Source organism: Dermacentor albipictus, chromosome 1 (assembly GCF_038994185.2).
Source record: "Dermacentor albipictus isolate Rhodes 1998 colony chromosome 1, USDA_Dalb.pri_finalv2, whole genome shotgun sequence".
Taxonomy (NCBI): domain Eukaryota; kingdom Metazoa; phylum Arthropoda; class Arachnida; order Ixodida; family Ixodidae; genus Dermacentor; species Dermacentor albipictus.
This window is the reverse complement of record NC_091821.1, coordinates 306,576,523-306,601,848: the sequence shown is the minus strand read 5'-3', so window position 1 is coordinate 306,601,848 and position 25,326 is coordinate 306,576,523. Positions and strand designations below refer to the sequence as shown.

Genomic DNA, 25,326 nt, shown 5'->3' with positions numbered 1-25,326 from the left:
GAGTAGTGCGTAGTGATATAACCGATCATTTTCCCATTTTCGTTACATTTAACAGTTTAGTGCCAACCCCCAACATCTCATTCAGTACATCAGTATTTAACCAAGATACATTTATTGATACCATTAGCAATACTAATTGGACTCAGGTAAATCTGCTGGAAGATCCGGCAGCAGCAGTTGATAAATTCTCTGCGCTGTTTTTACATGCCGTATCAATAAGCACCCGGACCGTTAGGTGTAAGAATAAATATAAGTATGCCTGCAACCCGTGGATGACGTCCGCTTTACTGACCAGCTTAAGGAAAAAAGATAACCTATACAGGAAAACTAAGCGGCAACCTTTTAACTCCAAGTTGGCTCTGCGTTATAAAAAATATTGTTATGTTCTCAACACGCTACTTAAACAGGCTAAAAGGCGTTACTATGATAATGAATTTAATAAACACAGCAATAATCCAAAAAAGCAATGGAAGCTTCTGAACGAATTCATGAATAAATCTTCCACGCCTGAACAATGTTCTAAAATTAACCTGAATGGTACAACATACCGCGAGCCCACTCATGTTGCCAATGCCTTTAGCGACTATTTTGCTCTGACACAAATAACGAACAATCCAGTCACTCAGCCAACCTTGTCTAGGTTACCTCACTCATTTTTTCTTTTCCCTGTTACTGTTCCAGAGGTGCATTTAACAATCTGTAGCCTTAAAAACACAAGTCCAGGTTTAGATAACATTTGCGCACACCATTTAAAGTTAGTTGCTAATATTATTTCTGAACCAATATGTATCATAACTAACCGCATTTTCGAATCTGGCACTTTTCCTCTATGTCTAAAGAAGGCTAAGCTTATTCCCGTATTTAAGAAAGGTGCCAAAGACCTAATTTCTAACTACAGACCAATAGCTATTCTTTCGTCTCTAAGTAAGATTATTGAGCATTTATTAGTTAAACGTTTAAATAACTACCTTGAAAAATTTAGTTTAATTAATCCCTGTCAGTTCGGTTTCCGTTCCGGTAGTTCTACTTGCTTAGCATTGCTCTCTTTAACCGATTTTATTAAGAAATCTATAGACTGTGGTAAATTCGTTGGCTCTGTCTTTTTGGATTTCACCAAAGCTTTTGACACGATTAACCACAGCATTTTGTTCACTAAACTTGAAGCATACGGCATTACTGGTCCCGCCTTAAATCTATTAAAAAGCTATTTGTTGGATAGGCAGTACGTGGTTTCTGTAGCGGGTGCCCTTTCTCAAACTAAAATAATTAACTTAGGTGTGCCCCAGGGGTCCATTCTCGGTCCATTACTATTTATTATTTACATTAATGACTTACCAAACCTTTTACATTCATCTCACTGCGTTTTATACGCCGATGACACCACCATATCATTATCAGACACGTCGTTAATCTCATTAACATCAAAGTTAAATGCTGCGCTAACTGACGTTATAGAATGGTGTCTCAGTAATTACCTAATTATTAATCCAGAGAAAACTAAATATATTATATTCAATAGTGGTCACAGGGTCCTAACTTCTCCACAAGCATTAACACTTGGTGCTCATCAAATACCAGCCGGTGACCTGGTTCTATTCCTCGGTGTTCTCCTGGATGCTAACCTCAAATTTGACTCCCACGTTAACAACATTAAGAAAAAAACGGCATTTGGCATTCGCGCTCTAATAAAAGCACGCGCCTTCTTTTCTCGCAAGGCTCTTTTATCACTTTACTTTGCTTTTATCCATAGTCATATTAACTATGGAATCGCTGCCTGGGGCAACACATACAATTGCCACCTGTCATCAGTTCAGCATTTACAAAATCAAGCCATTCGTATCATTACTAGCAGTCCTCGTCAGTCAAATGCATCCATTTTGCTCCGTCAAAACCTCATTTTAACGACCGTGAACTTGTTTCAATATAATTTAACAATCTTATTTTTTAAGTTACTTAACAACCAATTGCTTTACGAATTCGTTGACCTAAATGATTTACATAACCACAATAGAACTAGGTTTGCCTTTAACAGAAATTTTTTACTGCCTCGTGTCCGTACCAACTATGGTAAACTAACATCATCTTTCGCTGGCATATCTTTATGGAATCACTTACCATCAAACATAAAATCACTCACATCATTCTATGCCTTCAAAAAATCCCTTAAAGAGTTCCTTTTGGCGCAGTGACGCAATTAAGGTTCCAAATGTATTATTTATTACCCTATTTCTCTTATGTTTTGCTGTTCACATGCTTGCTGTTGCCTTTAGTCGTTTTGCTCATAATGCTTTTTTATGTATTCTCATGTTTTTTGTGTCTGTTAAAATTTTGTATATGTATATTTCTAGCACACTTATATTTTTAGTTCATGTTCATCTCGGCCTGCCGATCATATTTTTCTCTATTTCGTTCTGTTCCTTCTTCACATAATTTAAAGGTTCTGTTGTACGCCAATATTTTTATTTTTTGTTAGTATTACGGTACATTGTAATCACTTTTCTGTTGTTGCACTACAGTTCTTCGTTTCTGTTAGTGTACATTGTATAAGTTTTATTTCTGTCCTGCCACCTATGTAATTTTTTTTCTTATAATTACCCACCGAGGGTCCCGGTTACAGTCTTCGACTTTGGGACCCTCGTCTGTAAAACAAAAATGTAACCGTTTCTTTGTTTGTAATGAATAAACTTGATTTGATTTGATTTGATTTAAGGGTCTGAGGCAGGGATGCCCTTTATACCCACTGCTGTTTATGATGTACATGGTGAGGATGGAGAGGGCGCTAGAAGGAAGCAATATCGGGTTTAATCTCTCATACAAACAGGCGGGTATAGTAGTAGAGCAGCAGCTTCCAGGGTTGGTTTATGCGGACGACATTGTGTTGCTTGCTAGCAAGCAAACTGATTTGCAATGTTTGACTGATGTCTTTGAGCAAGAAGGTCAGAATTTAGGATTAAAATTTAGCGTTATAAATCAGGTTTTACTGTATGCAATGAAAACAATGAACAGACAGTGTTGATACACGGTTAGGAAATGCCTTGAGTAAAAAAATAACGAGCACCTTGGTGTATGGATAAATGAAGGTGATAGATATCTGGAGACGCAGGAAAAAACGGTAATAGTGAAAGGGAAGAGAAATTACGCCATAATGAAACACGAAGTGCTACGGGGACAAAGTAGGTACGAGGTGCTCCGGGGTATGTGGAAAGGTGTTATGGTTCCAGGACTTGCATTGGAAGAGTAGTTGTTTGCTTGAAGTCAGGGGTACAATTAGGACTCTGTGGCAACCAACGGTCAGTAGGATGCCTCGTATTGGGTGCTCACGGGAAGACTACAAATTGAGCTTTGCAGGGTGATGTGGGCTGGGCAAGTTTTGAAGTGAGAAAAGCTCAGAATAAAATAGATTTTGAGCAATGACTTGGCAATATGGAAGATAGTAAATGGGTCGCTAGAGTGTTCAGATATTTATGCAGCAAAAACATTGATTCAGAGTAGAGGAAAAGAACTAGAAAGTTTACTAGCAACTATGCGACCGGTATAGTGAGTGACATGGCAACAAAGAGCGTCAAACGCAGTCAGAGAGGCTGAGACAATTCCATGTATGGCGGCGATGAAAAGAAACCTGCTCTGAATAACTACCCAAGTGGAAAATTTGAAATCAGGAAAGAAACATTTTATGATAACTCAAAGGGAAGCTCTGTACTTTTCAAAGTGAGATCAGAATGCCTTAGAATGCGTACCTAATAAGCAAGGTACAATAAGGAAGAAGAACCATGCGCATGCTGTGGTAAAGCTACGGAAACAATGGAATATGTTTTATTAGAATGTGAAAATATCTACCCAGCGGTAAGTTTAGGCTCCTCTGGCCTCCTTGAAACGCTTGGGTTCAGCGACAACAGGGGTAAAGTAAACATGCTTGCTATAAAAATCAGTAAGAGGCAATTGGAAGTTTGGCGGCAAACAAAGGAGGCATACAAAAGCAAAGTTCCCAGTAATGGTTAAGAAAGTTTGTTGCTGGGAATCAATTTTTTTTTTTCATTTTAACTATAGGTAGAAGATTACACAAAATAATAATGAAAGCGTGGTTGCGCAACCAACCACCACATTTCAAAGGAGATGCTGATAGCATCCATCCATCCTTCCTTCCCTCCGTGGTGGTGCCGGTCGGGTGGTGGAAAAAGTAGGCAAAATAAGTACCAGAAAGCTCGCCTTCTCGCATCCACGGCAGTGGCATTGCATTAGCCTCTCTAGAATGCCTGAATAAAGCCTTCCGTGTCACTTTGTGTGGACATTCAGTAAACACCAACTCCTGCTTTGACTCCATATGCACTCACACAGAGGTTTGCTGTATATTTATTTATTTATTTATTTATTTATTTTATTCCTCAAATGCTCCTGGAGAGTGGTTTTACATGAGAGGTGGGAAGCTTCAAAGAAGAAGGTGTTCGATGGCAGTCTTGAACTCGGTCGCACTGGAGTGGTCCATCGCTTCTTCAGGCAGATCATTCCAGTCTCTCACTGTACGTGGGAAAAACGAATGCAGATGGGATAATGTGTGCACATGCTGGGGGTATACTGACTTTGAATGATTAGTCGAGGATGAATGGCGGTGAGCTGGTGATATGACGCTGTTACCAATTGGGGCATGATAAAACTTGTGATATAGAATGAGCCTGGACACTTGACATCTCATTTCTAGACTGGAAAGATTCACATTAGATTTTAGCGCTGTGACACTAGTATATGAAGAATAGTCACGGAATATAAATCGGGCTCCATGGTTTTGGACAGATTCAAGCATGTTAGAAAGGTTAGTGTGAGGAGGGTCCCAAACTGAGCATGCGTATTCAAGTTTTGGCCTTACCACAGTTTGTAGGCAAGAGTTTACCGAAGGAGGGGCAAATTGCAGATTTCGCCGGGGGAAGCCTAAGGTGTGGTTAGCCTCGTTAGTTATATTTAGCGATGTGAGAGGACCATGAAAGATATTGTGTTAAAGTAAGCTCTAGCTATTTATAACATGTTACAGATGATGTTACTGAGTTACCTAAGAGATATGAGGGTGCTACATAAGAATGCCGATGATGGAAAGAGATTAATGAGGTTTTATTTATATTTGATGACTAACCATGCCTTACACCATTTTTCAACTGTTTGTAAGTCACGAAGTAGGACAGGGATATTTGAGCTGCTGTTAATGGGTCGGTAAATAACACGTCGTCCGCTAATAGGCATTTGTTAGAAGATATATCATTAGGAAGATAATTAATGTAGATTAAGAAGAGAAGGGGGCCAAGAACAGAACCTCGAGGAACCACAGAAAGCACGGGAGACAGGGGAGATGAAAAGTTATTTGCAAAACGAACTGTTGCCGGCCAGTCAGAAAACTGCGCAACCAATTATAAATTAGGGGATTGAGATTCAAGACTGAAAGTTTCAATAAAAGACGATTGTGGGGTACCTTATCAAAAGCTTTCTCGAAGGCTAAAAACAATGAGTCTATGGGTATATTAAGGTCTAATTGGGAACTGATGTCATTTATAAAAGGTGCAAGTTGAGTATCGCAAGATAAATTCTTAAGAAATCTGTGCTGACTATGATGAAAGAAGTTAGAAATTAGAAATCTCATGATGTGGGAAAAGATGACATGCTCCATCAGTTTGGAACAAACACTGGTAATGGAAATTGGCTGGTAGTCAAGACAGAACGTTGAAGAAGCTTTTTTGGGGACTGGAATCATTTGCCTGTCTTCCAGTCCTGTGACACCACTCCAGACGAGAGTGACTGTTGAAAAATTTGTGATCAAATGACACTAGTGACATCTTTTTTTATTTTTAAGCACTTTTGCATTAATTTCGTCAATACTAGCCGATGAAGTTAGCTTCAAAGATTCTGTTAGACTGCAAATTCCATGAGGTTCAAATGTGATGGCTGGCATGAGAGGATATTGAGGGTTAGGAAACTAAGAAAGATTTCCTTCAGATTTTTATGTCAAAACTGAACAGAATGTTGAATTAAGTGTTGTTGCGGGTTCAGTATCTGGGATAGGGACGCCATTTTGGTCAAGTATTTTGATCAATTTCCGTGGCAATGGATTGACAACCTTCCAGAATTTATGAGGGTTATTACGTAGCATATCAGGAAGTGGGGTTGAAAAGAATGATTGCTTAGTTTTGTTGGCTTGTGACTGAAACATTTTGTCAATGCAGCAGTACTTTTCCCATGCATGTGACATGTTAGATTGCTTGGCGATACGATAAAGCCTTTTCTTTGTATTGTTCAGGCATTTTGCATTATTAAACCAAGGGGATGAGGGCCGTTCAGTTACAGTGATGGTAGGAATATGAGCTTTTGTTAGTTCCTGCATTTTGGATTTAAACATTAACCAGTTATCTTCAACGGAACGACAAGTGAACGTTTCAAGAAAGGAGTAACTGAACTGCAGTTAACTTTTCATTGAATGCCACATGATCACCTCTGCCGTAGAGCGTTATGATCTTTCTTATTTTGGGGAATATGCTATATGGTGGTGGTGGTAACAACTTTATTGAGATTCTGCTCAGTTATCTGGCAAGCCCGAGTCCTAGGATGGCCCCTCACGAGGAGCGACCCTTTCGGCCCAGCAAGGATATGCTATATGAAATTGATAAGTAGCGTGAATTACAGCATGATAGCTGATAGCTGATAACTGTTAGCTCAGAAAAGTTGTCAGTATGCGTGGTAAAAAGGTAGAGCAATCTGGATGATTGATTTATATGCCTTGTTGGGTTGAAGATGAGCTGAGATAAGCGAAACGTAAGACACGTGTCGAGAAATTCACTTTCTGTGTAATGTTTCGATAATGTCAGTGCTATGTCAGACCATACTTTTGTTGGAAAGTTGAAATCACCAAAGAGAATGATTGGCGCATTAGGAAAAGAATGTGTCAGAGTGTAAAGTGCCTCATGGAAGCATGCAACAAAGCTTGAATCTGCATCAGGAGGACGGTTACAAGATCCTAATATTAAAGGGACACTAAAGTGAAAAGTGATTTCTTCTGCATCAGTAAATCACCGTTCTACAACACCAAAAACACCACTCTTACAACGATAAGACGTTTTGGTAAGCCAGAAAAAGCGCAAGAACGAAATACGGGTGGCGACGCCTACTTAAGTTTCTGCACCTGGGGGCTGTGACGTCATGGATTTTGATGGCATCTTCTAGGGCCTACTAATTATAAATAGCGGTACAGATTGACTACATTGTGTTCTAAAGGAACCAAATATTAAACATGCCAAGTTTCGGGAACCTTTATTCAGCCAACGCGGCCCAAATGTGAAAACATACTTTGGAATCCTGACGTCACGCTGACGTCGAGGCGCTGGCATTTCGGCGCGAAATTCAAATACTGATACTTGGACCTTCATTTTCTCATCTAATATTCAAACTATTTTCTTGAAATGACTGCCTGCAGGGTTCTCAAACAATGCTTTATTAGTCTAAACTGATTTATTGTTTCCCTTTAGTGTCCCTTTAAGGGTGGGTGAGAATATTTAGTGCACACAAACAGTATTTCCAATGGAGAGAAGATATCAATTTTGAAACAATGAAGGTTGCTGCTAGTGGCTATTAACACTCCTCGTCCTTGCCTCACACCACGATTGCAACGGAAGATATCGAAGTCGGTTGAGGCAATCTGAATTTCGGTGTTGTCAATGGTTGTGTTTAACCAAGTTTCCGTTAGAATGAGAACGTTGCTATCTGTGGGTGGAAATAAGGTTAGAAACTGAGTCGAGCTTTGGTAAAATGCTTTTTATGCTGGTATATAAAATCGAAAGAAGACATTTTCTTTGTTGTTCACCAGGGGCGCGATCAGAGATATTTTGTTCGATACGCATTCTGTTCAGTTGCTGCAACGTCACAAAGTTGCAGTATGCAAAATTTGTGACAGCGTGGCGGAGAGAGCAGCCAATCAGGAAGCAGTCACCTCCCCGGAAGTTTACCTCTGTCATTTGTCGTCTGCTTGCAAACAGTATACTACAAAGCCAAATGTTTCTCGTCTTCCAATTGAATGAAATCTTTATCTAAAAAAATGTATTTTTTCTTCTCAAGCCCAAACACGTTTTCAAATAGTAGTACGTGTGACTACTGCAATTTATAACTATTAGGTTCTTTGCGTCATCCCCAGGTGGTGTCGCGCACAGCGAGAAGGAAAAAGAAAAAAAAAAACAATGGGAAGAGTGGCGCACTTTTCAAGAGGCAGCGACAACATCCCAGTGGCTCGCTGGCACCGATGATGTTGTCGATTTCTCTGTACAACCAACGAATTATTTGTTTCGAGAAAGAAAAACGACGCCGGAATTCACTTTCTGTCATTTCTTCAAACGCGTTTCGCACCGCCACCCGCTCTCCTCCTTCCTCTAGAAACGCCAGCGCAACAACCTAAGTTTCTAACGGAAGCGCCATTTCCAAGAATTAAACTATGGATCGAATTCAAACGTGCCATTCCGCAGCCGGAAAGGCCGCCTGTTGGATCCAATCCAATCCACCAGATGCGCCATGCGAAGCCGTATGATCGCTCCAAACTTCTCAATTCCTGTCGCGTTCGGACGAAATGCTCGGTGGGCAGATGATTGACAGGAGCGTGTCGTCATTTTGACGTCACCAAAAACGGGGCGGCGCCCTGTGGCTAGCGACATCGGCGTGGAGTAGGCCAATCGTGCGTGCCGGTAACCGAACGAACGCGCCGAACAACCATCTCTGATCGCATCTCAGGATCATCTTTTAGTTGTGATGGTCGTTGGATTACTTTGTCCGTAGAACGATCATATACATAGGTGGTGCTAATCATTATTAACCTGTTGTGATGAACCTTATGATGTTTGCCTTGAGGTTTTGCAAATGCAACAAGTTTTTTGCGGGCGAGCCGAGTATTTGTTGAATAGTCTGGTGATACACTGAAATCGGTATCTTTAAATTTACCTGAGTTTGCCAAAACGCACTCTAACTTCGAAGTTTGCGAACTTGACAATTATAGGTCTTGTTTTGCTTACATCAAAAGAGCCAATCTTGTGTGCGCGTTCAATGTCAACTGGCTGCAAATCAACGTCAAGCTTTGTTCAATCACCAAACCTTCGGCTTTGTACCAAGTTTCTTCAAAGTTGTCGATTATGCTGTAAAATAGAAGGTTTGATCTGCAGGCATGATCTTCATAGGCATCCATTTTTGCCAAAAATTGATATAGATTCCAACTCGTTGGATCTGCTGCATTTTTTGCCCTGTTACCACATCCCTATTGCTTATTCCACTGCTGGACGCGCTACCTGATGTGGATACACCGGAAGAGTGGGGAGTAATCGATGTGCACAGAGCTGCCTTATTCAATCAATCCCTTTGTCATGACATGTTTGGCAAGGCCCCCAGAATTCGAGCAAGCTTTGGGCAAGGCTGGAGAAAAGAAAAAAGCCCCTCATCCAGACACCCCATTCACATGCCTACATAGCAAAAGCTGCTGAACTGGACGAGTGCGAGTAAGGGGTACTGTCCTTTAAGAATGATAAAAACGCAAAAAAAAATCTTTAAAAAGGAAAATTAATTTTATTTCCGTGCAAATAAGTCTGATGATCATATAAAGCTAGACCACAGGAAAAATTTCTATCAGAAATGTACATTTTACTCTGTAAACCAATTTTTGTTTACGCTGCACCAAAAAGTGTGCATCACTGCATATAGTTAGTTTTTGCTCCCGAAATCAAGTGCAAACAATTCTGAGGATCATATAAGGCAAGATCTTGCAAAGAAATTCTGTCTGCAAGGCGAAGTAAATTAAAAGCAAATTTTTGTTACACTGTAACGAGAGTGAATTTCACTGTAAACAAGTGAGTTTAAGCTTTGAGCATCACTCAACAGCTCCTTGTGCCACTGGATGTTCTTTACAACAAGCACAAAATAAAGCATGTCATCTGGAAGAAGCGCAGAGCAATGGAGGAGCTCAAGTCACCTTCAGTCCTACACGCACGCACGCACACACACACACACACACACGCGCACACACATACACACACACACACACACACAAACACACAAAAAAAAAGGTGCTGGAAGAGCTAGTCTCACCATTTGTCTTTTTGGGATGTTTTGTTTACCAAGCTGAGCTTGTCTTCTGTCCTTAAAGGGTTAAAGGACAACTGACAGCAAGATTGTTGTTTGTGACTTTTATGCTTTATGAGTAGGTCTGTGTCTGACCATCACGAAATGAAACCACAAGTGTTCCAGTGTGACGTATATGTAATGCTAGAGTTGTTAATTGGGATAAATTTTAATGTTGCTTTGTGCCACGCTCCCAAAACCATAAGAAATGAGCACCAGACCACAGGCGGTCTCAATTGACTTGACATGTGGTCTTGTGTGCTCAAGAACTGGTGGCGTGGTGGCGCGGGCGGGCGGCTGTTTAGATGTTGTTTTGCGGGCAGTTTCGGCTTTTTTCGCTTGCGAAACTGATGGCTATCTCGTTCCTAATCGCTCAAAGGGCGACCGCTTGTTTCTTGCTTGTTTAGTGCTCACAATGGTGCGCATAAGAAAGATGCCGCCGTGCATGCGTTTCCGTTTCTTTTCTTTCTTTTAAGACTCGCGAAAACTAATTGCCCTAGCTGCTTGGCGATAGGATGAAGATTAGAGGAAGTTTGTCACACGTGGTGCTTTTTTTGATGGGCACACAACCAAATAGTTTTCCCGAATGCGTGCACCTTCACAGACTGTGACAAAGAGAGAGACTTGTGGCGGCAAGTCCTACACAGTGGAGTTCTTTTCGATCAAGTACAGGCCGTCCAGAAGGCCCATGATATGGTGGTAAGGTTAAACCTTACTGTCCCGACGTGGGAGCCGCCTCCGTCAACCTAAGGGTTGATCTTCAGGACATTAAATAAAGTTCATCGTACCATACCTACGCAGATCTTGGGTTTTGAGGAAAATTGTTTACTCACTCTTTTCACTTAAAACTGAGCCCAACCCAAATAAATAGACGGTTTCTTTCATTTTATTTTTGTTAGTTTAAAACCGAAAATGCTGAACCTTAGCTGTAGCTGATAGTATGGTGAAAATTGTTAAAGGAGAATCAGGAATACTGAGGTTTACCTTTTTCCATTTTCTTGACCAGTGTTCATCATAACATGGCTTTAACTAAAACAGGTCTGTCACAACATAGATACACTAGCTCAATCGGAGCTGTCAGCTGCCATAAATTTGGGACAAGTGTCGCGTAAATCCATCGGAGTTAATATATTACACTGTTGAAACATAGGCACGGACTGTTTTTTAGGGTAATGCAAGAAACTGCCCGAAGCTGGCTTTTAAGTACTGCAGCTACTTAAAGCTAACTTAAAGAGGTCCTGAATCACCCCTTAGACTTGGGGGAAAGAACACAGTCCGCGGATAGCACACGCTGCTGTAAACATCACAGCCAAATTTTGTAGTTGCTTGTGGTGCATGGAGCCCGCAGACAGAGTGCAAAGTCACCTTTTTCTCAAATGCTCTCTTTTTAACACAAGTCTTCTCCTCGCTCTTTTTGGACTGGCATATATCGCCATATAGCAAAATCCCATACATGGCTTCTATTGGCCAATAGCTGATATCAATAAAGAAGGTTGCTTGAATCGGTGTGCTTCTTCCTACTGTTAGGATCAGAATCAGATTTTATTATTAGAAGTTGGGTCACATTACAAGTGTTTAGTATGCAGAAGGAGGTCCCATTGTAAAAGACTGAATCAGGACCTCCTATACAAAAACAGTTATTATTGTTAACATCTCAAAGCAACAGTAGCATATAATAAGGAAGTATACGAGCAACAAGAAAGGAACGGTTACAGAACAAAATACAGAATTGATTACAAATAATAACAAGGTTTAGCATATCTCATGGTGGCAGGAAAAATTGTGCGGGAACTAAATACCAACAGTTTATATACAACAACCAAAGGAAAAAAGAAAGCGAACAAAGATCGATTACAGTAATCCTTGTCGTTAATCTGTCAATAAAAAATGCATTTTTAGTTCTCTTTTAAATTGTGATAAAGATCTTGCGTTTTTCATTGTAAAAGGAAGAGTGTTCCATATTGATATGGAAGTGAATTTACTGTCTGTTTACCATAGTTAGTGCGGATTCTTGGTAAAAGAAAATTGTTATTCAATGCAAATCTGGTGGTACTATGAATCATCAGGTTAGATGGTGAAAATGGGATCGATGGTAGCTCATTATTCACAAATCTGTAGAAAAATAAAATACCTAGGTTGTATTTAGTGTGTCCAGAAATGGTAAGGATGTTATTCTCATGTAGTAGGGAATTGGCATTAGAAAAGCGTGTACTGTAAGTTATTATTCTTAAGGCTCGGTTCTGAACTGTTTGGAGAGACCCAGTATGAGTACTATAGGTGTTTTTCCACATATTATGCCATAAGTGATGCGAGTGTGGACAAAAAAGTGGTAAAGTGAGAGTAATGTGGTATGTGTGAAGCAAGGGCGTGTTTTAATTAAGATGCATATATTATAAGCTATTTTCTTTTTTATGCAAGCAATATGATTGCGATATTTCAAATTACAATCAAGTAGAATACCAAGGGAAGATGAACATGAACTTGGAGGAAGGCGGTTTGGACCAAAAGTGATAGTTGGAATGGATGGTATGTTTCGCTGCTGTGAAAAGAATACAACAAATTTAGTCTTAGTTGCATTAATAGATAACATGTTAAGATTACACCACCTTAGGATATTTTCTAAGTCGGCATTTAACTTATTAACGAGAGATGAGATATCTTTATGAAAGGTGAATGTAGTGTTGTCATCTGCGTAGAGAATGTGTTTTGTGGAAGCAAGAAAGTGGCCCCAGGATAGATCCCTGGGGCACAACAACGTTAGTAATTTGCTGTTGAGAATAATCATTGGAAATAGAAACAACTTGAACTCTGTTATATAAGTAGCTTTTTAGTAGTGAGAGAGCAGGCCCACAAATACCAATTGCTTCGAGCTTAGAGAAAAGGATATTATGATTTATGCTATCAAATGCTTGCGTTAGATCGATAAAAACTGAGGCGGCGAGAAATCCTTCGTCAATTAATTTTTTTAGTTGGTCAGTCAGGTGAATGAGTGCCAGTTCTGTAAAATATCCATAGCGAAAACTAAACTGGCTTGAAGAGAGGATATTAAATTTAGAAAGGTATTTGGTTAGCCGAATTTCAATTAGTTTCTCAATAACTTTCCCAAAGAATGGTAGAGTGCAAATAGGTCTGTAGTTATTTAATAATGAGCTGCCGCCTTTTTTAGAAACTGGGATGATTTTGCCATGCTTAAGACCAGAAGGAAATAAACCAGTCTTGAATAATAAATTAACAATAAATGAAAGTATATCTGAAATTAAGTGCACAAGCAATTTAATGTTAGCAGGGTGGACCTCATCAATTCCAGCGCTTGTCATTTTTAGATCATTTATAACAGCAGTTATTTCTTCTGGCGTTGTAGGAAATAAAAGCAATGAATGAGCTCGACGGTTCATGCTGATGGTCTGTGTAGGAGATGGTAAATTGTTAAGAAAGAAAAAACTACTAAAAGCCTCAGCTATATCGGCAGGGGGAATTGAGCTCCACTCCATCATTTAAAATTCTGGATACTTGGTTTAGTCGTGTGTTATTGTTTAAGAAGGAGTTGACAATGTCCCATTTTTTTTTAGTGTTATTAGCCGCCTGTAAAATTTTTTGCTCGATATACTATCATTCAGCTGATTTTAGATTACAGGTAAGAGTGTTACAGAAGCTTTTATATCGGTCACGTAAGTTCATGTTAAACAGTTGCCTTTTGATTTTCCTATATAAGTTGTCCCGTTTGCACAATGCTGTTAATAACTGCTGCGAGATCCATGGATTGTTAGAAAATGCTACAGTTTTTTCACATTTCTTTTTGGAGGTGAAATGTCGTAAGTATTATATAATATGTGAAAAAAATGTTGAAAAGGCTTTCTGTGGGCCGTTTAGTGGTTTAATTTCAGACCAATTTGTATTAGCAACAGCAGTTATGATGCTGACTTTGTCCAGAACATCTTTAGTGTGTGAAGGTGGGCAAGGTCGTACGTTGGAACAGAAGCTTAAGAGCAGGGGATAATGATGATCAGTAATGTTGAGGTGCAAAACTTTGGCCTCTAGTGAATGAAGGTTAGAAAAAGCATGATCAATAAGTGTTCCTGTGCGGTTAGAAACTTTGCGTGTGGGGAGGTGAAATAAACAATCATATCTGTAGTTACGGAACAAACTAGTATAGTGAATACATATGGGTGATGTTTCATCGAGTAAATTAATATTTATATCACCCATTATAACATCTTTATTTCTAGTGATATGTGTAAGATGTGATCAAGGTTGGTACAGAAATCACTAACTGACGAAGGAAAACGGTAAATCCAGCCAAATATGAAATTCTCGTCCTGAGCAAGGAGCAGTTACTGAATTAAATCAACAGATTCGCAATTAGTAATGGTTAAGGAAAGCTCGTGTCTTCTTCGATAAGCAATATTAGGAGAAACATATATGGCCGCACCACTGTGACAGCTCATTAATATATTGCAGTATTCCAATTTATAGTTAGGGAAGCAGTACAAATTTTTGTCGTCATCAGGTAACCAAGTTTCAGTAATGGCAATTAGTGAAAACGAAGTAGTTAGCGATTCGAAGAATTTATCGATTGCGTGAAAGTGCTTCTGAAACTCCTCGCGTTAAAATGAATGATGGAAGGAAATCCACTTAAAGAGGAATTCACTTAATGGGGTTTTAGTAGGGAAGCCATAATTGTTATGTCAATTGGTTAAACAATGAGCTCTAGTCTGTTTTGGTTAGGTCAGATTTGTCTCGAATGCAGAGAACTTTGCTGTTAGTAGTCTTCCTAGCCTTGATTTGGCAGTTATCCGTCCAAAGGAACCTCCAGTTCCTTTCTTTCTTCAAAGTTAGGGCTTTGGAAAAGAGTGCCTTGTTAGATGGGGTCAGAGGCACGTTTACAATGATATTTTTCTTGCCGTTAGCTCTGGTTGCTACGCGATGAACAATGCCCAGGTCGCTAGGCGATACGGGACAGCCAATTTTGTCTCCTACTGTTTTCATTATTGCGATACAGTATTTGATGCAGTTTAACAAACAGGCTGAACTAAGTAAAAATTTGCTTTTCGAATTTAAGTAGGAAGTAAAACTATCATACATCATCTACTATTGTATGCTGTCACTCAGCAGGGCCCACAGTGGCCGTGCTTGTCCGCGTAGGAATGAAACTTTGGCTACACTGATTATTAGTGCCATAGCCATCGAGTCTTGCTAAGTTCTCTTAGTTTTGAACACTCAACTAGCCTTGAACTACGCAACATTTAAAGTCAGACCAGACGTGCGCTTACCGGCGCGCACTAGCTCCTGGCTGATCCTGGCTAGACACCTTGGCATACCACTTCGTATTGAGCTACTGTGCAAAATGTGCAATTTAGATGTGGTTATTATCTATCAGTCAAGCTGGCACAGGACAAAGCTGGTCCTCCGCTCACTATATCGCCGCATAGCACAGCAGGACTGGAGCATATGAATGCGAGCATGCACTCCTGCTCTGTTGTGTACATGGTTAGGTACCAGTTGTGTATAGCTGCATCTGCAGTGTAGTGTAGATACCGTGGCCGCCGCAGGGTGCTGCAATGCACACGCTTGCTAAAAAAACTTGCTCTTGATTGGTGTCTGTGGGTGACATCACTAAAGGCCCGAGTGCGAACATCTGATAGAACAGGTTGTCTGTTTTCTAAGTTGCCTACCCTCGAGGTGTGTCACCATTGTGGCCTAAGCTTGTTACATTAGGAATCCTTTCAATGTGAGTGCGGGGTGCGGCATCCATCGCTTAGCAGATGTGCATGCCAGATACGTACTTGCACGAGCGAACATGAAGAGTTAGTTTGTTCGGCTCTCAGTAATTGTGCGATTGTTGTAGAGATAAGTGCAAAAGAAAATGTGCTACTCATGTTACTCAGTGCGAGAATGTTCACATGTATCTATCTAGCACAATGTAGCACAGAAAAAGGATGAGACACTGTGAACTGTAATGTAAGCTGAGGGATAGCCTCTGAGTTTGGTGCATCATAAGTGCCAAAATCATAAGTGCTATATGAACATCCGAAATCAAATTTGAACTGTGCGGCACGGTGACATTCAATAGGGCAAAGCATTGTGTGCACTACCCCGCTTTGCAGTAGCCTTGGCAGTGCAAGGCATTGAAGAAGAAGTGGAAGGACTGCAAAGGGTATCACAGGCAATCTTTGTCTGCCGATAACTACGCTTCTGTTGAACACATTGAATTACTTCTTGCTGCAAAGTATTTCTAACAGTTCTGGCTAGGACATGGGTCGAGCGAGCACATTCAAGGCAATGTCACATGAAAAGTTCTGCATCATTTGCAGTAGGTATAAAAAAATGTTGAAGCATGTTTTTGTTGAAAGCAGCATTATTGTCAGCGTGGACTATATTAGAATCAATGTGTTGCTTATAATGAGTTTTCCTTGTTATATTTTTAGGATGTATGTATTTGCTTGTGAAACTGCACCAGCATTAAGTTTTCTTGTGTGTTAAAAAATGCACTCTCTGACTGCATGGTTGTTTGACATGTTTGTGGAGATGCAAAGATTTTTTATTTGGTTTGGTGCTTGAAAACTATTGTGCTTGCTTACATTTATACTTTTTGAGTGACTTCGTGAGTTATAAATGAGGGAAATATCAACAACCACGCTGCAAATGCTAGGGGACTGTACAATGGTTCTCTCTAACTTGGCTGCCCACAGGTGGCTGTTCCACCACCATCACTGCAATCTACCATCACATCTGCTACTGTATATCCTCACCTGAGACACCAGTATGCTCAGTACGCTGCTAAGAAGAAATATGATGTTCCACCGCCGTCACACGCTGTTCCAGCAGTTGCAACTATATCGGCTTCATCAGGTGTTGCATCGATTGGAGGAGTGTCAGCGGTGACTGGAGCCCCTGCTGCCTCGGCCGCCATTGTGGCACAAAGCAGCCCCACTGTTGCACACTCGTCAGCACATGTGACAGTGCCCCTGCCTACAGATACGTCTGTACCACCACCCAATATGGCTGTGCCCCCGCCTGCAAACACAGCGGTGCCTCCACTTGGTAATGTGCCATCTCCAGTGAACACGACTGTGTCACATCCACCAAGTCAAACCGTTGTGCCACAAACGCCTGTGGCCCCACCGACTGACACAACTGTGCCCCCACCAACGAACACAACTGCGCCCCTGCCAGCCAACACAGCTGCACCACCACCCACCGATACATCAGTGCCACCTCCCAACTATAGTGCAAATGATGGCTGGAGGCAAGTTGTTATTCTTGGGGCCATAAACTTGCTTATTAGCTGCTGTTGCAAGCAATACATATTCTCAGTCTCAACAACTCCATGCAGTGAAATGAGAGGCTAGAACTTTACAGCTAGGAATGAGACCTAGCCACGTGATTCTTAGGAGCCTTGTAGGATGTGTGCTGCTGTCGTTTAGGTGACCTTTCCATTCAGCTGCCATCATAGACAAGGGGGTTAGCTCCAGGCAGTAAATCAGCTGTTTCCTTCTGGTTCTTCCTTTCTGATTGGCTGGCGTGACTTGTAGCTTTGGAATTGTCGAAACTGAGTACTATAGACCTTTCTGATGAGAACTTTTGGTTTTGCCATATGCCTTCTGTATTGTTGAGCATATGGGAGTGCCTGTTCAAAAGCACATTGGATAGCAGCCATGTGCTCCTTATACCTACACACAACAGTCTAGATGATGGGTGTTTTCTCTTTCCTCAATGTAAGTGTCTATGCATGCCTTTTTGGGCTGTAAGTGTCATATTTGTTTTTTTAATGTTAACTTGGCAGCTGGGCAGTTAGCATGTCTTTTCATTATTTTTCTTCAGCACAATAATGTTATCTAGTAACCTTATAGTTTTAAGCATTAAGACATGACATAAGGAAACTTCTCTGGTCAGGTAGCTGTTGCGCTTCAGCCCAGTATGGGCATTCCTTTGGTTTTACTGGATGTGTCATTGTTTTTTTTTTTTAATTCTTGAGGGGAGAAAGCTCAGCAGCTGGGAATGTAGTGTTTCAATTTCTTCGAGAATTTTTCTTCTCAAAGAAGTACTAATAACTGGTAATTTTGTTGTTCCCTCAACCCTCTCTCTTTTTAGGTTTCGTGTCCCACCACCATCCATGACTGTGCCCCCACCTTTGTTCCCGTCAGCGCAAGCTTCATCGTTGGAGTCCACACATGTATCCGTGCCTTCAAAGCCATCAACACCACCGCCATCACCGCGCACTTGCACAAACCACAATGATGCAAAGACATCTCCACCTACAGCCAGGCAGGCAGCACCAACACTGTCTGCCTCCTCCCAGGCGGCATCATCATCTGGCCTCACACCGCTCTACTATCGGAGTTTGCGGCCACAGGCAAAGTCTTCATATCTGAGCAGTTACCAGGCATCGGCACTTCCAGAGGAGGAGTATAACAACTATGCAAAACCAACATCGCGGACTAATGGTAGTAGCCTGTCAAGCACATCGTTAGCTGTTTCTGATGGCGCTTCTGCCACTCGCTCAGCTGAGAACAGGACGAAGAAGTCAGACTGGGAGATGATGCCCCCTCCATCGCAGGCCAAGCCTACCCAACCAAGAATCAGCTCACTAGGTAAGACCTAGTAATAAGCTATTTGGGAACTTGTTATCATCATGTGCTGCGGGCTCTGAAGTGTGCTGGTTGATTGCCATCCTTCAGTTTTATTTCTTTCTAGGTGGCACTCTGCTCTATTTTATCGTGATATATTGCGACCTGGCCATTTTCATTCTGCCATTATTGTGTTAATGTGCGTTGCAGTGCGTTTCGCTGTAAGGAATTGGGTTAGGCAAGGAAAGGTGCTTCATAATCCTTGAAAACTTATGCACTTCATAAAGTCTCAAGTGGCAGGAAGCTTAAACACCTTTGCGAATGCATTTTGTTTTCACCTTCCTTGCTGTTGTTATTGTGTACTATCCCTTAAAGGGCCCCTCACCAGGCCACATAGAAAATATCGGTTATATGCTGGAAGTTGTTGCATGTCCTCTAAAAATTGTTCTACCATAAAAATTTTTTAAAATGTTCATTAATAGCCGAGATAAAAATATTTGAAGTGGTGTGAACCCATGATTTCAGGAGGCAAATGACACCGCCAACGTAGACACTCTCTCTACTTGCCCTGTCTAGCCTCTGCTAGAGAAATTCCTTCCCTGCATTCTCTCATACCGGAGCTAGAGGATCATGTGACAAATACCTCTTGGGCCCCGCCTTCTTTTTATTTCTCTCTCTCTCTCTCTTGCATGTTTTTGCTGAATGGCACACTTCCAGTGACTGTCTTGTGCGCAAGCTGTTGCGTTAGTCTCATTTCGCGCAGCGGATGATAGCGACGTTGGAACATGGTAGAAAATGACATACAGTCGAACCCCGCTACAACGAACGGCGCTTCAACGAAATCCCCCCCCCCCCCCCCCCCCTCCGCTGGCGCGAACATAAAGTCTCCCGATTTTGGATCTCGCCAGGTTGGCAGGTATGCAGCAGAGTTCGGCATCTCCAACAGCACGCTGTCGACAGTTTTGAAGTCGAAGGACGCGATCACCAGTGCTCTTTTTGTGGGGGCGTCTGCCAAATGGAAGAAGTTGACTCGAGCTGCACACGAGTACCTTGAAAAGGCGTTGTTTACATGGTTCCTCAACATGCGTGCCAAGAAAATGCCAAACAGTAGAAGCATGCTGCAGCAAAAGGCACTTAACTATGCTTGCATGCTCGGCATTGGCGATTTTAAGGCAAGCACAGGTTGGCTAACCTGCTTCAGGGCCCGACATGACATCATTGCGAAAGTGTTGTGCGGCGAACAAGATGCATCGGGCCCTGCCTTGTGCACTGGATGTAACGGACGCTTTTGTCGTCATTCGTAATTTCATTGACAGCCACGATGACGACGTCGCAATGCAGCTGCTGACCGAGTGCGAACATCGCACCACGGGGATGATGACCAAAGGACGGAGGCAAACAAAGATGACCGACTTTTTTCGGAAATGAATGACGTTTTTGAATGTGTAGTGTTTTTGAAATCTGACAGTGTTTTGGGTCAGATTTCGTCACAACAAAAAGTGACCTACTTTTTCTGGAAATAAATGATGTTTGTGTGTGTGTAGTCAAATTTGACAGTGTTTTGGGGCAAATTTCGCCACAACGAAATTTTCGCTTCAACGAAATTTTTTGCGCGTCCCGTGAGTTTCATTGTAGCGAGGTTCAACTGTAGTTTTGTTCTCTGCGCGCACGGCTGCACGACATGGGAACATGCAGACGAAAAGGAAGTTTGTGCGTCTCTCTTGCTGTGGTGCGAAGTGAAACAACAAACATGTAGACATTCGGTTTGGGTGTTCTATTATTTCCCTAAACTTTACTTTGTCTGTTGAAGCAACAGATTAAATAAATAACCGACATTGCCTTGAATAATTCTCGAAGTCGCGTGTCACTGCCACCTATGTGGGCACGCTTGTGTGATGTACGTCGACTCTCCGGCTGGGAGCACGGTGCCCGTGAGGAGAAGGCCAAACTGCATTTGGTTTGAAATTTAAGCTCTTTCTGCGGCGCATAGGGACGGACGTACCACTTAGCAGACATAATTGCTAGTGCGCATTGTATGCACTGCGTTTGTCAGCTCAGAAATGTCCAGACTTGGTGAGGGGCCCATCAAAGGGCCACTAAAAAGAAATAATGAAACAATTTAACCTGATAAAGCATTCTTTCAAAACACTATTTAATTTTACAGTAAAAGGTTGAGTATTATAAAATAAAATTAAGGTGAAAGTTCTATCTTTTTTTAAAATTTCGCACTGAAACCTCAGCGTCGGCTTGTGAGTGTGACATCACATGTTTCGAACTACTTTCTCATATTTTGGCCATTGTGGCGCTTTAAAGTTCTCCAAGCTTTCTAAGTTGAGTCTTTGGCTAATTTGCAATACAATGCAGTCAACCTTTACTCATGAAAGCTTAACTAGGCCCAAACAGAAGCCGGTAGAAGCCATGACGTCACAGCTGGATGGTGCAGGAAGTCCAAGGTGGCTTCGCCACCTGTCTTTTGTTATTGTGCCTTTTCCTGGTTTATATTAAGCGTCTTCTTACGTTAAAATTGTGGAAGGACAATTTACTACTACAGCTCAAAATATTGTTTCTTTGTGTCCCTTTAAATGATGCAACCACGAATACAATGTGAGGGGGGACTTTCAGCCTCTCAGAAAAGGAAAATATTATGGTAGGATTATAATGTGAAGTGATACTGCAAAAGAACGGCGAATGGGAAATGACGCATAAATTGGGGTGACCACAGGGTGCTTTATTCGTCGTTACTGTGAACTGCCGTTGCAAAATACAGTGAAAGGACGAGTACAATCACAATTTACTTGGCACTGCTGGCGTCTTGGTAATTGACAGCGAGAACTGCATTGTTCTTCGCACCACAAAAGTTATTGGACAGGCAGCACTCTAGGAGTGCCCATGGCACAATCGAACATAACAAAGCTGTGCTTGGTTGTGTATGTTCGAACATGGCTCTGTAGGTGTAGCAGTGGTCGTGATGCTGCCTCGTGGTTTAGCTCACTGCAGTTTGAAATGGCATGGAAAAAAAAAAAAGGGTAGTTGTGTCACGATGCGATGCGAAGCACATTCTGAGGCCAAAAATTTTGCAAAGCTCTCATTGTATTCATGGAAATGTGGTATTAGCATTTTCTGTTGTCTTTGGTGGTGGTATGCATTTTATTTTTTCGGTAGCATGGGTTTCTTTGCGTATGTGTTGACTGGCTGCATGCAAGCAGGTTTTCGTGCCAAGCATCCAAAGTGGATGAACGTGACTGGGTTGCATGTCTCTAACAATTGGAGTTTGTTTTTGTCAGCAGAGCTCTGGTAACTCATCTCTATGATGGTTCAGTGGAAGGGGGCAAGAATAATAAGCATTTTGCCTTTCAGGTGTTTGTATTTTACCTGCTGGTTTTTCTTCTAGACATTGCATTTGGTGAAATGGAAAGCTTAAAGTAGTTCTTGATTGTTTGTGATAGTGGTGCATGTGAACTTCAGGACATTGGTTTCATGATGTATCCAATAATAGCAAACTACTTAATCCTTTCAGGCGCTGATTCTCTTGATTTAAAACTCACCTGAACTGCATCTCCTACATTTCCAAAATAGTAAAAAGCATACAGCTGCAAAATAGATTAACAACTTTTAGTCCTTTAGTATGTGTTGTCATGTCTAGGGAATGTGGACTCCATATGAAAACTTCTTCAGGACCATCAGCTTGGAGGACATCAACTATTTCATATCTAACAGGCTTTAAAAGCACCCGTGCAGTCAGTTGAAAATTGTGCCTGGTGCAAAGAATTGTCAAAAACAATGAAAGAAGGGAACCCACTACATACAACGATGTACTCACACTGAATAAATATACCCAACCATCTACATTTCCACTCATGTTATTAAAGCATCTTGCACTTGTTATTCAAACTTGCTGCACAATTCCATTCAGAAGTGTTTTAAGATCTATGTGACACATTTTAGATTTCATTACTTTCATCAGTGCCTTTGCTTTTGATGCACAACTTTGGCATAAGCAATTGTGTATACACTGTTTCAAAGGGTTAAAGCTATTCACTTACGCTTCTCGTGAGGAATTCTGGAATTTAAATGTTTCAAGTAGTCAGAACAAGAGAAACAGGGTTGACTTGCACTGAATAAGGAAACGTAGTTGAAAATAACTGCATGAGGCAAGGGCAACATAGCAGACACTGTGGCCAAGGTTAGATGACTGAGTTGGATTAGTGTGATGAAGGGGGCAAATAAGAATTGCATTGGCAAGAAGGCAACGAGCAGTGAAACTAGTGGCATGAGAAGCATCCCAATAATTAGTGGCTATATGTATTTTTGAATGATTATTAATATTAAGAGACTGATGAGAAAAAGCTATGAAAGGGTTAAGTACGGAATTTTAGGATGGAGCTGTTAAAAGGAAAGGAATACTGTAGCATTTCACTTTTCAAAGGTACCTGTGGAATCACTGACAAACTTGCTTGTGACAAAAGATGCAGAGTAAAACATAACTGTATCAAGTGATAAGGTGGAAGATTGGGCGAGTTGTTGATTCAATATCGACATGTTTGCACAACTGCGAGTCGGCCTAGTTGGAACAGATTCATTACGTAAAGAAACGTTTTGTGCGCAAACAGACAGGGACAAAGAAAAGGGTAACACAAGGACGAGCGCTTCGTCCTTGTGTTGCCCTTTTCTTTGTCCCTGTCTGTTTGCGCACAAAATGTTTGCACAGCGCAAAAAGTGAAGGAAGAAGGAAGTGTCTGGTGTTGTGTTCTTCCTTCAGTCCTCGTCTTTTGCGCTGTGCAAACATGTCGATATTGTATGAAGTGTTGCCATACAGGAAATTTGGAAATGGGTATCAAAGCAATATACGTTTTGTATTGTTAAAAAAATTATTGTTTTTGTAATGGAGCTGCACAAAAATTCAACACTATATTTTTCTTCTGATATACTAGCATCTGCATATGTTTGTTGAAACAGTAAATGCTTTTGTGTGATTAATTTGATTTTCTCAGACTCTCTTTAGACTTTTGTTTTTTTAACTTCTGACATACCTTCTTTTCTTTCATGCCTTCTGCTGCTGCTGACTTGGCATTGCCATGCAAACTTTTGATGCCCTGATCAACGTGCAACATCCATCATTTGAAACTGAAAAACCGACTTCTTCCAACCTGGACGCACTATTTATTGGACCCAATCTTCTGCAACTAACATCATCCTGTTCTTTCCTTTTTATTGCGCACCTTTGCCGATCGACGGATGGACATTATTTGAAATACTGAAATGTTGTTCTGCTGTTGCACTGTTCTCTTTTTCTATTTTTTTCCATGTTCTTTGTTTCTCATTTTTCTTACTGAATTTTTTGTTTTTGTGCAATGCACTGGGTTTTGACCTTGCTTTTTCTTCGTGTGGGCGGTTTGGGTTTTGGGGGCTTGTTTCTGTGTTATTTCGGTGCAGTATCCTACACCTATCCAAACTTGAAGCGACCAGGGGATTCCGTGGCCAACTCAGACTGGAAGAGGCCAAGAGGTGCCCTCTAGGTACAATACTTACACAGTTGCATGACTTAAAAAGGTTTCTTAGTATGCCTGTTTTAAGTAAAATTGCTGTGAAAACAAAACACAATGAGTAAAACGAGAACAAGTTGAAAGCAGGAGCCAATGTTTCGACAAGTGGACTTGCCTTCTTCAAGGTGACATATGCTTTCCTCGCCACAGTACATATAGGTGAGGTTCATCTATAGGGTAAGGCGGGTGGGAGCGGCAACGAGTAAAGGTGGGTTTGTGGCGAGGGTGGCAAATTGAGAATAAAGGAGTGCTGTGCACAAGGCCAATGACGTGGCTGCCTGTCACGTGTTAACGGCCGTGTGTTAGCCGTCGTGTGATTGACACGTGATTGACAAACGACCGTGTCACTGGCCTTGTGCACAGCACTCCTTCATTTTCAATTCGACACCCTCGCTGCTAACACTATTTCGCTTGTTGCCGCTCCCACTCGTCTTATGCCCTCTCCCCTTTAGATGAACCCCACCTATATAAACTATATATAAAGGCGGAAAGATAACTGATGGTCATTAAGGGTTACGGACTGGATTCCAAGGGAAGGGAAGCGTAGCAGGGGACGGCAGAAAGTTAGGTGGGCGGATGAGATTATGAAATTTGCAGGGACGGCATGGCCACAATTAGTACATGACCGGGGTTGTTGGAGAAATATGGGAGAGGCCTTTGCCCTGCAGTGGGCGTAACCAGGCTGATGATGATGATGATGATATAAACTGTGGCAAGGACAGCATATGCAGCCTTGAAGAAGACAAGTCGACTTGTTGAAACGTTGGCTCCGGCTTTCACCTTGTTCTCCTTTGGCTCTTCGTCTTAAATTTCCATTTCCCACCTTACCCGTGTTTTCCCTGTGGAAACAAGCAGTACTTGGCTATGTTCACCTCACCTTGTGAAGACATTAGGCAGTGACATTCTTTTAATTCGAATTTGTGCCAAAGAGTGATAGAAAATAGTGCTGCATGAATGGGCCACATGCTGTGTGCATGTGGCCCATTTGTGCTCGCTGTACAGAAGAAGTCCAAAATTCACTGCCCTTGTAGTGGTAGGAATGACTGAACATCAGAAAGTGTGACAACATGCCATGTTGTTTATGCTTTTTCTTG

At 41.4% G+C, this 25,326-nt stretch overlaps 1 protein-coding gene across 2 annotated transcripts in view; it reads left to right on the top strand.

Annotated features, from left to right (window-relative positions):
* LOC135907236 (mediator of RNA polymerase II transcription subunit 15-like) overlaps positions 1–25,326 on the top strand; it is a 70,146-nt gene that overhangs the window by 44,152 nt on the left and 668 nt on the right. Inside the window, exons 13-15 of one of the 2 annotated variants that reach the window (XM_065438913.1) lie at positions 16,812–17,368; positions 18,214–18,713; positions 24,123–24,205. In XM_065438913.1, coding sequence (XP_065294985.1) covers positions 16,812–17,368; positions 18,214–18,713; positions 24,123–24,205 — 1,140 coding nt within the window. The remainder of the gene's footprint in view (positions 1–16,811; positions 17,369–18,213; positions 18,714–24,122; positions 24,206–25,326) is intronic. The other variant, XM_065438912.1, reaches the window with a different exon arrangement.